Here is a 13,167-nt window from a genome sequence, read left to right as displayed (position 1 = left end):
AAATTGCAAAAGTGGGGTCAGTTTGAATTATCCTCCGTTATACAATTTTTGTGTTACTTTACTGAAAATAGGATATTTATTGATCTATCTACATATAATACTGGAGAAAAAAAATGGCTTCTTTATCAAAATGTAATAGAAACGGAAGGTTGCATCCATCTTAGTTTAGTGACAGTCTGCATGCAAGTATTATGTTGCCTGAGTATTGATCACTGTCATGTTTTTGGGTGGTGAATGTACATTTGTGAGGAAAAATGGTAAATGGGCATAAAGAAATTGTATCTTACATAACAAATGAAGGAAACATGGTACTTAAACAATCAAAGATCGTATGAACTCACTGAGTTCATATGAAGGCACTTCCGCATGGGTAGCTTGGCTTAGTTTGTGCCCGCCACAAGGGGCCCAGGCCAGCGCTGATGTGTAGGCCTATACACCACACCTGATGCCCACACCTTTTGAAATCAGCCGATTAATCTGGAAAATATAGTGCCGTGGTCGACTGCATAGCTAAAATATATGTGGAAATATAGATTGTAGCAGAACTGGGACGTTTTCTGAAAGCAAGAGAAATACCATGCCTTTAAAAATTCGGGTCTCTGATCTCGGCCACATAAGATTTCGGCCATACAGTTCATACTATTATTAAGTGTATAATGGACAGAATCATGTCAGGATTTGCCAAATGAAAGATTACGATCTTTGGAAACTGTATGATAAATTTTCCCAACAACTGAGATTCATAACACTTGATAAAAATGTGCTGAATGCAAAAATACACAATAAGCTTTCATGGCTTTTAGTAAACTTTATGGAGAACTTCTCATCAAAAATCTCGTTTAAAGCATCAGTAAAATATCTAAGATGAAAATTATACTGGAATAATGCTGTATGCATGAGTAATAATCCCAATAGGAATTTTTTTAAAGGAAAGTACACCAACTTTGAGCGGCTAGTGACCCCACACTATTTAGTGATCCAGTGAACACTGGCAACTTTCAGGTGTTTGCGGGGACTCCCATTCCTGGTGCTTTCCCCATTTTAACTTTCTTCATTGCTTCAACAACATCCATCCTATTGATTTCTTCCCCTCTTCTCACATCCCTCCTTCTCCCAGCCATTCCCCAGCCACTTATACTTGCATTACTTTTATTGTCTATGTTCAACAGTTCTTTGAAGTGTTCTCTCCATCTGCTCACTTTTTCTCCCTTCTTCGCTAGTAATATACCATTTTTGTCTTTCACTTCCTGATTAACTTCTTTGGCACCCTGTCTAACTTTCTTTACCTCTTTCCAGAACATTTACTTGCATTCCCTCCACTTTACACTCAAGTTCCTTCCAAATTCCTCATCCACTTTCTTCTTTCTCTTACTGATCTTTTCACTTCTCTCTTCCTCTCTAAATACAACTCTTTCTTCCGTCTCTCAACCTCTTCCATGCCTCTGGTTCTCATCCGCTCACTATATGCTTTCTTCTTTTGTGCCACAGCCTCTCTCATCTCTTCAGTCCACCATGCTGTTCCCTGCACCCGTTTCGTCTTCTCTTCACCCCACACACCACCACACATGCTGTACAGATTTTTTCTGTGAATATCTTGCATACACCTTCCATGTCTCTCATCTGCTCCAATCTACATTTACTCTATCGCTCCTCCACTTCCCTCTTATATATATAGAGGTACAGAATACAAACGCCCAAAGAAGTAACGGCCCGATTCCTAGTACCTTCCCCTCAGAAAGTGGTATCTGGCAACTGTCACGACCTAATTATATTTTCTTTTACTGTGCACCAGGAAGAGCAGTATTTAGGTAAACAACACCAAAGAGCAATACAGTATATAAATGTTTTACCGTGTATATCTCGATTATGTGAGAGGAAACCACAATATATTGCAGTTGAGGCCTAGCCATACAAAAGAGCGATGTGCAATGCACAGCCCATCGCTGAACGGTTCCAGGGTATGGAGAAACTCGCAATACTTATTATGCACCCAAAATCAACAATACTGAAGGAAAATGTCCCATAAAATGAGACCCACAGATGAAGGTAATGTCGAAATCGCGAGTGCCATCAAATAACGAAAAAAAAATCTAAAAATATATTATTATCCACATTAAAATGTCTATGCTAGGGAATACAAAGCCATGAGCGCTGTAAGGTAGTTCGATCACCGACAGGAAACTACAGCCTCCCAGCGCAAGCAAGTATTCCAGCAAGACAGATATCCCGGCAGTTCAACATCAAGAGGAAGGTTAAGAGTTGAATAAGAAGATATAGAGAGAGGCAGAACATGGAATATTTGCCAAGAAATGGAGCCCCTCATCACACAAGACCAAAATGGAAAAATTATATTGCATGTGCCCAAGAACAACCCCTAACCACCCGTGTTGCTGTCAAGAAGCTAATTACTCTGCCGGTATTCAGTAAAGTTAGTGAAACCAGTGCAATTATCGGGGGGAAAATTGGACATTTTAATTCGCACGATGAAATTCCACCATGTAATAAAATATGTAGGGCAGTCTCCTGAAAGAACTAAAGAGGGGGAGAGTGAGAGTCAAAAGCAAGTGACATTGAGGAGAACTAAAGACGAAAAGGATTGTAGAAAAAAAAGAAAAGAAAAGGGAAGGGAGGGGGAGGGATCTTGACAAAGGCAGAAATACATACACTCCTATCTATGACTTGATACTGACACGCCTGGCAATGGTGCCTGGCGTCGGCACGAGTTGTGACGACGGGTGGAAATGCGCAAGTCGATTTTGTTTATTGTTATTGATCTAAAAAAAATAAAATGCTAAATCTAACAAATATTTTCACAAGATTAGTTTTTTTCCACCATAAATTATGTTTGCAAGGCAGGCTAAGTGTTGCCATCTTGTACCTCCCTAACAACTGACCATTCTCAGACCGAGGGAGTTTTGTCACAAACTTAAAGAAAGTGAGTTATTACTTCTTTGGGCGATTGTACATGGATACATAGATACTGAATATATAGATATACAGCCACGGAATACATGGATATATAGATACAGAATACATACCGGGTAGATACAGAATGCATGGATGCATTGACATGGAATGTGCAAGTGGATGGAGTAGTTGGTGAGTGGGGTGTGCCTGTAAAAGTGGATGAGAATGGTAATGCTCTAGTGGACATCTGTGCAGAGAGGGTGTTGGTGATAGCCAATTCCCTCTTTAGACACAAAATGATCCACAGGTATATGTGGCTGGTGATAAGAAGGGAGGGTGGTGAGCTGAATGAAAGGAAGGTATTGATCGATTAGGTGTGTGTGGATGAGAGAATAAGAAGAAATGTACTGGATGCGAGAGCATACACGGGTTGGGGGACTGAACTTTCTGACCACCATTCAGTGATGGTAAAAGTCAAGGTGCAAATGCAATGGATGAACAGAAGGAGAGAAGAGGAGGGAGAAGTAGTCCATACCAGGAGGGTGGATAGGTTGCAAGAAGATAAAAAAAAAATAAAAAAAAGCAGAATATAAGAAACAAGTGGAGGGCCAACTAGCTAAATCCGATTTGGAACAGATGGGGGAGATGAAAGGTGTGTGCAAGATATTCACAGAAGAAATCTGTGCAGCATGTGGGGTGGTGTTTGGGGTGAAGAGAAGACGAAAGAGGGTGCAAAGAACAGCATAGAGGAATAAAGAGGTAAGACAAGCTGTGGTGCAAAAGAAGAAAGCATATAACGAGTGGATAGGAAGCAGAGGCGTGGAGGAAATTGAAAGGGAAGAGTTATATGCAGAGAAGAGAGAAGTGAACAGATTAGTAAGAGAGAGTAAGAAGCGAGTGGATAAGTAACTTAGAGGGAATTTAAATGTAAAGTGGGGGGAAAGTAAGAAAATGTTCTGGAAGGAGGTAAAGAGAGATAGACAGGGTGATAAAGAAGGTAGCGGGCGAGTGAATAATAATAATGGTAGATTGATAGTGGAGACAGGAGAAAAAGTGATCAGATGAAGACAACACTTTAAGGAATTCTTAAACATACAGAATGAAAGTAATGCGAGTATAAGTGGCTAGGGCATGACTGGGAGAAGGAGGGAGGTGAGAAGGGAGGAGATCATGAGGCCGGAAGTAGTGGAAGCAATGAAGAAAGTTAAAATGAGGAAATCTCAAGAGTTGAATGAGTGTGTGGTGAAATGCTGAAGCACAGGGGTGCGATAGTAGAAGAATGGATATGGATAATGTGCAGATTGGCCTGGGAGGAACGTAGGAGTCCCGGAAGTTTGGAAGTCAGGTATAATTATTCCCTTGTACAAAGGAAAGGGGGAAAAAGAAGTGTGTTGTTATCACAGGGGCATTTGTCTTCTTAGTGTAATAGGAAAAGAGTATGGTAGGATACTTATTGACAGAGTTAGGGAAAAAACAGAGGAATTAGTTGGAGAAGAACAGGGAGGTTTCAGGAAGGCAAGAGGCTGTGTAGATGAGAAATTCATCCTAAGGTCTTTAATGGAAAAGTTTCTAGATAAAGGAAAAGTTGTATGGGGCCCCCATTGATTTAGAGAAGCATATGACAGGGTGGATAGACAAGGAATGTGGAAAATATTAAGAATAAATGGAGTAAACGGGAAGCTGTTGCATGCCGTGAACAGCATGTATGGGAGCGTAAGGCTACAGTCCCTGTGGATGGTGAACAGAGTGAATTTTTCTATCTGAATTGGACTGAAACAAGAATGTGTCATTTCTCATGGTTGTTGAATCTGTATATGGACTGGATCATAAACCAGATACCAGGTAGGGCAGTGGATGTTTCAACAGCCCTAATGAGACATGGAGGCACTTGGAAACTTCCTGTTTGGTTGTTTGCAGATGAAACTGTATTGTTAAGTGAAGACGAAGGGGAACTGCAAGGCTCGGTGAATGAGTTTAGGAGACTGTGCAAGAAACGGAATCTAAAGGTGAATGTGGGGAAGCGTAAAGTTGTGGTTTTCGAAAGAAAAGAAGTCACTGAATGGACAGTGAGATTGGATGATGAGAAAATGGAAAATATGAGTGCATTTAGTACTTGGGTAGTGTGATGAGTAACGATGGAAGTTTAGAGGATGAAGTCCATGAAAGGGGACAGGAGGAAAGAAAAGTTGCTGGTTCTTTGAAAGCAGTGATAAGAAATACTGTAGAGATGTGAGCATGGAAATAAAAAAAGTCGTTGCATGATATTATTGTGATACGAACTCTAGCGTATGGAATGAAGCTTGGACCTTGTTGGAAGGACGCATGTCAAGAGTGAAAGCAGTGGAAATGAGATGAGAGGAGCACGTGCAGCTACATGGAGTGTCAGACTGACAAATAAGGAAGTGAAGGAGCGTTGTGCTGTGGATGTGGATGTAATAAAAAGCTTTAGGAGAAACGCACTGGGGAGGTTTGGCCATATGGAGAGGATGTAGGGTGAGAGACTAACGTGGAGAGTGTATGTGAATGAGGGGGATGGGGAGAGCGTGGGGTGTAGGCCGAGAATGAGATAGAGTGATGAAGTGGAAAGGTATATGAGATTGGGAGGGGGTGAGCTGAGGGGAGGGCAGCGACATGGCCTGGGACAGGGCAACATGGAGGAGATTTGTTTGTGGTCATCCCTTACGAGATTGAAGCGCTTGGCTATAGATAGACTGATAGATAAATAGATAGATAGATAGATACCGAATACGTGATTACATAAAACGTAGGTACACAAATTTTCCTGGTAATTCAGTGACAGAACATGTGTGTGTGTGTGTGTGTGTGTGTGTATGTGTGTGTGTGTGTGTGTGTGTGTGTGTGTGTGTGTGTGTGTGTGTGTGTGTGTGTGTGTGTGTGTGTGTGTGTGTGTTGTTTACCTGCAGGTGATAAATGGACAGGTATTTGACGAATGTATGTGGTAATTTTAGTGATAGGGTTGTGGGCAGATTGACAGGCAGAGGGAGACAGTAGGCAGACAGACATATAGAGGGTTAGATAGAGAAATACTGAAGTAGGAATTTTAACTATTGATTTGGTGATAATGTTGTGGGCAGGTGTGTGTGTGTGTGTGTGTGTGTGTGTGTGTGTGTGTGTGTGTGTGTCTGTGTTTACATGCAGGTGGTCAACCTACAGGTGTTTGCTGAATACCTATGATTAATACAGTGATAAGGTTGTGTGTGGGTGTGGGTGTGGGTTTGTGGGTGGGTGTGGGTGTGTGTGTGTGTGTGTGTGTGTGTGTGTGAGAGAGAGAGAGAGAAAGAGAGAGGATAGGTAAGGATGGGAGACAGTAAGAGGATAAAGAGGGATGGAGGACTGAGTGATAAGAGGAAAGGGGTACGGGAAATCTGTGAAAGAAAGATGAACTGGTAAAGACGAGAGAAAAGATTGGGGAGGAGAGGAAGGAGTAAGGAGAAGAAGAGGGGGTAGAGGATAGGGGAAGAGGTATAAAGAGGGAGGGGAAGAAGAAAAAGAAGATGAAGGAGATGATGAAAGGAGGGGTTGGTGACAGAGGAAGGAGAGAGAGACAGAAGACGAGACAGGTGACCAAGGATGGGGATAGGAGCAAAGGTTGGAGTGAGAGAGAAGGGAAGGTTAGGGACAGAGGAAGTAGTGGAGGGAGGAAAAAGGAAGGGAGAGAGAGAGAGGGGGAGTGAGAAAGAGGGGGTGTAGGTGGGCTTTGGGTAAGGTGTATATTTGCGAAGGTGTATGACTAACCAGCAGAGGTACAGGTGTTCGGATCGATACACACAGGGACAGGATGAAGGCTGGGATGGGCGTGTGTGTGTGCGTGCTCCTCGCTTCACTCTCATCGTTAACTCTCGTCCACTCTTGGGTAAGTTCATGGTTTCTATACCTATTGTAGATTCTCAGTATTTTTTTTAATGCAAGGAAGAAGAAACTCAGGAGTCCGCAAACCTTATCTCGCCTCTGTCAACTCTTATCGCCATTATATACCTCGGTCTACTCCCTCGTAGATTTAGAATTCGGCACCTTTACCCCACAACATGTTTATCTACCCTTTGGTATAACTCATAACACCTCTGTCTACTTAGGTGTACACTTATCCCTGTCATCACGTTCTTCAGCTTTGTCGTAAACTCACAACAGCACGTGTGTGTACTCTCAGCTAAACTCTTCGCATCTTTATCCACTCTCTAGAAATCTTACAGTTACTTAACTCCTTCACCTACTTGTTCATCGCCCAGACAATTCTTTTCTCTTTATTCCTTTCAGTTGCACTTCCAAGCATTTCAGTACTGAGACGACACCTTCGCGTGGTGGCATTGATATTACTGAGCTGCTCTGTTGCCTGGTTATGCAAGTGTCCCTCAGCTCCCTTCCTGTTCCCCAAATGAAGGATAGTGGAGTGCAGGAGGACAGTTTTAGCCTCCAGTCCAACGGTTCACGTTCAGATAAACCTGGTTTTGCAACAACAACAACGACAACAACAGTGCTGGGAACGCTGCTAATAAAAAGTAGCGGCGCTCCCATTCCCGTTACTAACTCGAAAAAGTAGTGGCGTTACTGGTTTCGCCAGTAACTTGATACGAAATGTAGCGGCGCTCCCGCTCCCGCTGCCATACCCGCTACACTGGATAAGATAAAGGTACAGGAAGGAAAGGTTAACAAAATTCAGTCTGCCGACCGCGGCAGAATAAACTGAGACTGGGTAGTCTGGCTCGCACTCCGTCCCCGTGCTGCTCGCCAAGCTGCCAGTTACTTAATTTCAATGACCAATAATTAAGTAGCGAATTCCTGTCTAATTATTGCACATTACTTATAAATAATAATCAATAAATTACTGACGTAATGTAGAACAAACATCATTAATTGACAGAATTGACGAAAGTACTATTTTTCGTCAATAATAAATACAACCAAACCGTCGGCATATCTGTATGTACTCACCGACTCCGGACCTGTATTCGTCGCGTGAGTAGCGAGCAGCGCAGTAACGCGTGAGTACAGCCAAAAAGTAGCGGCGCTCTCAGTTCCGCTACTGGCTAAAAAAAGTAATGGCGTTACCACCATCGCTATTAAAATAATAGCGGCGCTATTCCCAGCTTTGGACAACAACAACAACAACAATAACAACAACTACTACTACTACTACTACTACTACTTCTACTACTACTACTACTACTACTACTACTACTACTACTACTACTACTACTATTGTAGCACCAGCCGAACAGGGCAGTACTCCTAAGGTGGATGGCAAGCTGATGACAGGGAGAGCTGGAGCTCTCGTTTCATCAGCCCTCAGGACTAGTTCCCGACCATCCCCCTTTGCTGAACTTTTTCAGTGTCTCAGTAACACAGAGAGTAGGCCAGCATGCTCTCCAATACAAGTTTCTCTAACTATCAACACCAAACTACAGTACATGCACACTACACACTACACGTCCTTTTCAAAATTAGAAATGAAAAATGGCGACCAATAACCAAGCCTCGGAGTCCCCAAGGTTGGGGGGAACCATAAATGCCTCCACCTTCCGCCCCTCTGCCGGGGACGACCCAACAAGCTGCCCTGAACCACTGTCTGACTCACTTCTTCATTTCTGCAACATTCGTGGCCTTTCCTCTAGCTTTCACTCTGTTGAGCATCACCTCTCCTCCTCTAAACCTCACCTTCTCTTCCTAACTGAGACTCAGCTGTCTGAGGCAACTGACAGCAAACCCTTTTCTCTTTCCTCCTACTTTCTCTATACTCATTTCAAAGCCAAAGATGGCTGTTGTGTATATGTACGCAACGACTATCTCGCTCTCGTGTTCCTGAACTTGATTCTTCTGAATTCTCAACTCTCTGGCTTCGGCTTTCCTGTCATTCTTTGACTAAATATGTCTGCGCTGTTTACTTATCCTCTGATTCTACAGACTATCAAAAATTCTTTGACTATCTTATTTCTATGATAGAACACATTCTATCCATTTCTCCTTTCTCTGAAATCTCCATTTTAGGAGATTTCAATGTTCACCACCACCTTTGGCTCTCCTCTCCTTGCACTGATCCACCTGGTGAACGAGCCTACGTCTTTTCTATCCATTATGACCTAGAGCAGTTTGTACAGAACCCTACCCGTATCCCTGACCGCCTTGGAGAGAGCTCCAACACACTTGACATCTTCCTTATGACTAATCCTTCTGCTTACACTGTTAATCTTTCCTCTCCATTGGGCTTCACGGATCACAACCTTATTACCTTAACCTGTCCTATTGCTCTGGTACGGCCTGTGGACCCTCCAAAGAAACGTCTATTGTAGCACTTTGGAGCTGCGGATTGGGATGCCCTCAGGCAATACTTTTTTTATTTTCCCTGGAATGATTATTGCTTCCATGGCCGGGACCCATCTGAGTGTGCCTTGCGCATTATGGAGGTTATTCTTACGGGCATGGAAGCATACATTCCCTTCTCATATCCTTTGACTAATCTAAGAAAGCCTTGGTTTAATCACGCTTGTTCTAATGCTGTCCAGAACAAGGAGAGGGCCTAAAAAGGTACCAGAGCCAACCCACCCCTGAATGACATCTTTTTTTATGTTTCTGCCCGGAACTGTGCTAAGTCTGTTCTTCTCTCTGCTAAAAATAATTTCATCCGTACTAAATGCTCTCAACTCTCCAACTCGAATTCTTCCCATTCCTTCTGGCACCTTGCTAGAAACCTTTCTAACAACTTTACCTCATCATCCTTCCCTCCTCTTTTCTACTCTGATGGTTCTGTAGCTATTTCTTCTACTGATAAAGCAGATCTCTTTTCTCAGACTTTCTCCTCCAATTCCACCTAAGACAATTCTGGTGCTGTTTCTCCATCACTTCCCCCCTCTGACTTCCTCATGGCTGACATTAAAATTTTTTCAGCTGATGTATTTTCTGCCATCACTGGCTTCAATACTAACAAGGCATATGGGCGTGATAGAGTCCCTCCAGTTGGCCTCAAGAACTGTGCTTCTGTGCCTACACTCTGCCTAGGTAAACTCTTTCGCCTTTGTCTATCAACTTGTACCTCTCCTTTTTGCTGAAAGTTTGCTCTCATTCAGCCAGTCCCAAAGAAGGGTGACCATTCCCAACCCTCCAACTATCGTCCAATTGCATTAACATCCTGTGTCTCAAAAGTTTTCAAGTCAATTTTTAACAGAAAAATGTTGAAGCATCTTTTCTATCAGAGTCTTCTTTCTGATCATCAGTATGGGTTCCATTAGGGACGCTCTACTGGCGATCTTCTCACCTACCTTTCAGACTCCTGGTCATCCCCTGTCTGGGACTATGGTGAAAGCTTTGCCATTGCACTTGACATCTCAAAGGCTTTCGATCGAGTCTGGCATAAATCTTTATTTCCAAACTGCCCTCTTACTGTTTCTATCCTTCCATCTGTGCCTTCATCTATAGTTTCCTTTCTGGTCTTTCTATAGCCGCTGTTGTAGACGGCCATCGTTCTTCTCCTAGATCTATTAACAGTGGTGTTCCTCAGGGCTCTGTCCTATCATCAACTCTCCTCCTTTTATTCATCAATACCACGTTGAGTACACCGCTTCCCGTCCGATCAGCGAAGTTAAGCAACGTTGGGTCTGGTTAGTACTTGGATGGGTGACCACCTGGGAACACCAGATGCTGTTGGCATCCCTACGTGTCAAGTGGGGTTGGTGGAGGATTAGTGCCCCTCCCTGTAAAACAATTAACTCTAAGCCATTGGCCACCCCGTTTGGGATACATGGCGTCTGGCAATGAATGAATGAATGAATCTTCTAAGCTGTACATTTAACCTATCCACTCATACGCTGATGATTCCACCCTTCATCTTTCCATTCGGTTCCCGCAACGTCCATTTCAGCAGTTACGAATACTTCAACAAGTAAGGGATGAGGCTATGGCACACCTAATGTCTGACTTGGCTCGTATCTTTGTCTGGGGTAAAAATAATCTGGTTGTTTTTAATGCATCAAAGACTCAGTTCTTCCACCTACCAACCCGACACAATTTTCCACAGGAGTACCCACTAATGTTTAATAATACCCAGCTCAGTCCTGCATCATCCTTGAACATGCTTGGGGTTTCATTCACTCGGGTCTTATCTTGGAAAGATCATATTACATCTCTTGTAAAATCTGCTTCCAAAAGATTAGGTGTGCTAAGCCGACTCCGTACTTTCTTTACCCCTGCAAAGTTGTTGACTTTGTACAAGGGTTTTATTCGCCCCTGTGTAGAGTACAACTCTCATGTGTGGGGAGGCGCTCCACATACAGCTCTTCTCAATAGGGTGAAGTCAAAGCCCTTTTGTCTCATTAACTCTCCTCATCTTACTGGCTCCCTTCAACCTCTGTCTCTTCGCCGCACTGTTGCCTCTTTATCTCTTTTATATCACTACTTCTGTGGTCACTGCTCCTCTGAACTGTCTGCTTGCATCCCTCCACCTTTACGACGGGTGCTACGCACCAGTCAAGCAACAAACTCTCATCCTATTTCTGTCCAACTCTCTAATGCAAGAGTTAACCGTTCCTTCCAGTCCTTCATTTATGCAACAGGTCAACTCTGGAACTGTCTCCCTCTGTCTGTATTTCTTGCTTCCTATGCTCTCCAGTCTTTCAAACGCAGTGTGTCCAGGCATCTCAAAATGATGGGATCTTAAATTTGGCTCTCGTTTGTATTGTTTTTGTTTTTTTCTTGGAAGGAACAGTTTCGGGCTCCTGGCCTTTAGTTCCTTCCTCCTTGCATAAAAAAAAATCTACTATTACTACTGCTTCTTCTACTACTACTACTACTACTGCTACTACTACTACTACTAGTACTACTATTACTACCGCCTATAGAAATAATAATAATAATAATAATAATGATGATGATGATCAAGATGATGATGATGATGATGCTTTACTGCTGCTACTAACTATTACTTCTACTACTACTGCTATTACTACTACTACTGCTACTTCTACTACTACTAATAATACTAATACTACTATTACCATCACCGCCTATGGTATAATAATAATAATAATAATAATAATAACAGTAATAATAATGATAATAAAATAATGATAATAATAATGATAATGGTCTACTACTATTAACTATTACTTCTACTACTACTACTACTATTATTACTACTACTACTACTACAACTGCTACTTCTACTTCTATTACCACCACCACCTTCATCACCACCATTACTACTACTGCTACTACTACTATTTGGCATTATAGACAACACATGAATATTATGCCTGTACTGGTATAGGATCAACATATTCTGATAAAGCTATAACTGCCATGGCTGGCTTAACACAAGGAGCTATGGCAGTATTGCGGAGGAAAAAGAAGGAATCATTTTCTTAAAGTTCACCATAATTGCCTTAAGGAATATAAATGTTGTTTGATATTAATTTATATGGAAGAGATATTACTTTTGTAAACGTATATTTGAAAAGTGAGCTATGGGAAAGTCCACACTAAATAAGCAGTTTTTATTAATGATTTTAACTATGACTGTCTATATTTCAAGGTGATTTGAATGCCGACCCTTTATCTGGCAGGGCTTGGAGACACTTTAATAATTTTATGAACAGAAACTCATATGTTATGACATTAATACACTGAGTCAGGACTGTATAACATTTACAGGCTATGGTGGTTCTGTTATAATGGCTAGATCTTTTTTATTGGAAAGCCTCATGGTGACATAAAGATTAATCATACCTCTATTCTAAGTTACTTTTATGGTTCTGACCACCCACTATTAGACGTAGAATTGGAATTCACACAGAGATATTCATCTCAAGAGGTTAATTTAAACATTAGTAATATGGCTGGAGATAACCAGTCATATGTTAATTGGAGTATTTTGAATGAATAAGATTTAAATGATATCAGTTTCATTGTGGATAATCAGCTAAGAAACATTAATGACTTAGCAACACATAACTGCCAAATAACTGGGTGTCATAGGCCTGACCATCCAGGACAAACTGATGACATGTATAGTAAACAGTGTCCACACGGCAAGCAATAGTTACATAAATTTATGAAGACAAATTTTAAATTGTTCCTGGAGGGAACAGTAATGTTAAATAACTCCATAGCATTGCCAGGGAGAAATAATTGAGTGACGAGTGGCAGAGAACTAGGCACACAAGAACATGACGGCATGATTAAAGGAAAAGAGCTTTTAAAAACGCCTGAAATAATTGTTAAATTAATGAGCTCAGGGAGATATGCTTATTATAG

At 41.9% G+C, this 13,167-nt stretch overlaps 1 protein-coding gene and 1 pseudogene across 1 annotated transcript in view; both read left to right on the top strand.

The window, feature by feature from the left end:
• Window positions 1-6,701: 6,701 nt before the first annotated feature.
• LOC145398382 (uncharacterized) overlaps window positions 6,702-13,167 on the top strand; it is an 83,507-nt gene continuing 77,041 nt past the window's right edge. Inside the window, exon 1 of the mRNA XM_080271259.1 lies at window positions 6,702-6,781. Coding sequence (XP_080127385.1) covers window positions 6,707-6,781 — 75 coding nt within the window. The 5' untranslated portion in view covers window positions 6,702-6,706. The remainder of the gene's footprint in view (window positions 6,782-13,167) is intronic.
• LOC145398579 (5S ribosomal RNA) lies at window positions 10,448-10,566 on the top strand (annotated as a pseudogene).

This window comes from Coenobita brevimanus, chromosome 45, assembly GCF_032717465.1.
Source record: "Coenobita brevimanus isolate Jiangsu-jjx chromosome 45, ASM3271746v2, whole genome shotgun sequence".
Taxonomy (NCBI): domain Eukaryota; kingdom Metazoa; phylum Arthropoda; class Malacostraca; order Decapoda; family Coenobitidae; genus Coenobita; species Coenobita brevimanus.
Note: the sequence above shows the minus strand (reverse complement) of the source record. Positions and strands in the feature narration are given on the sequence as shown.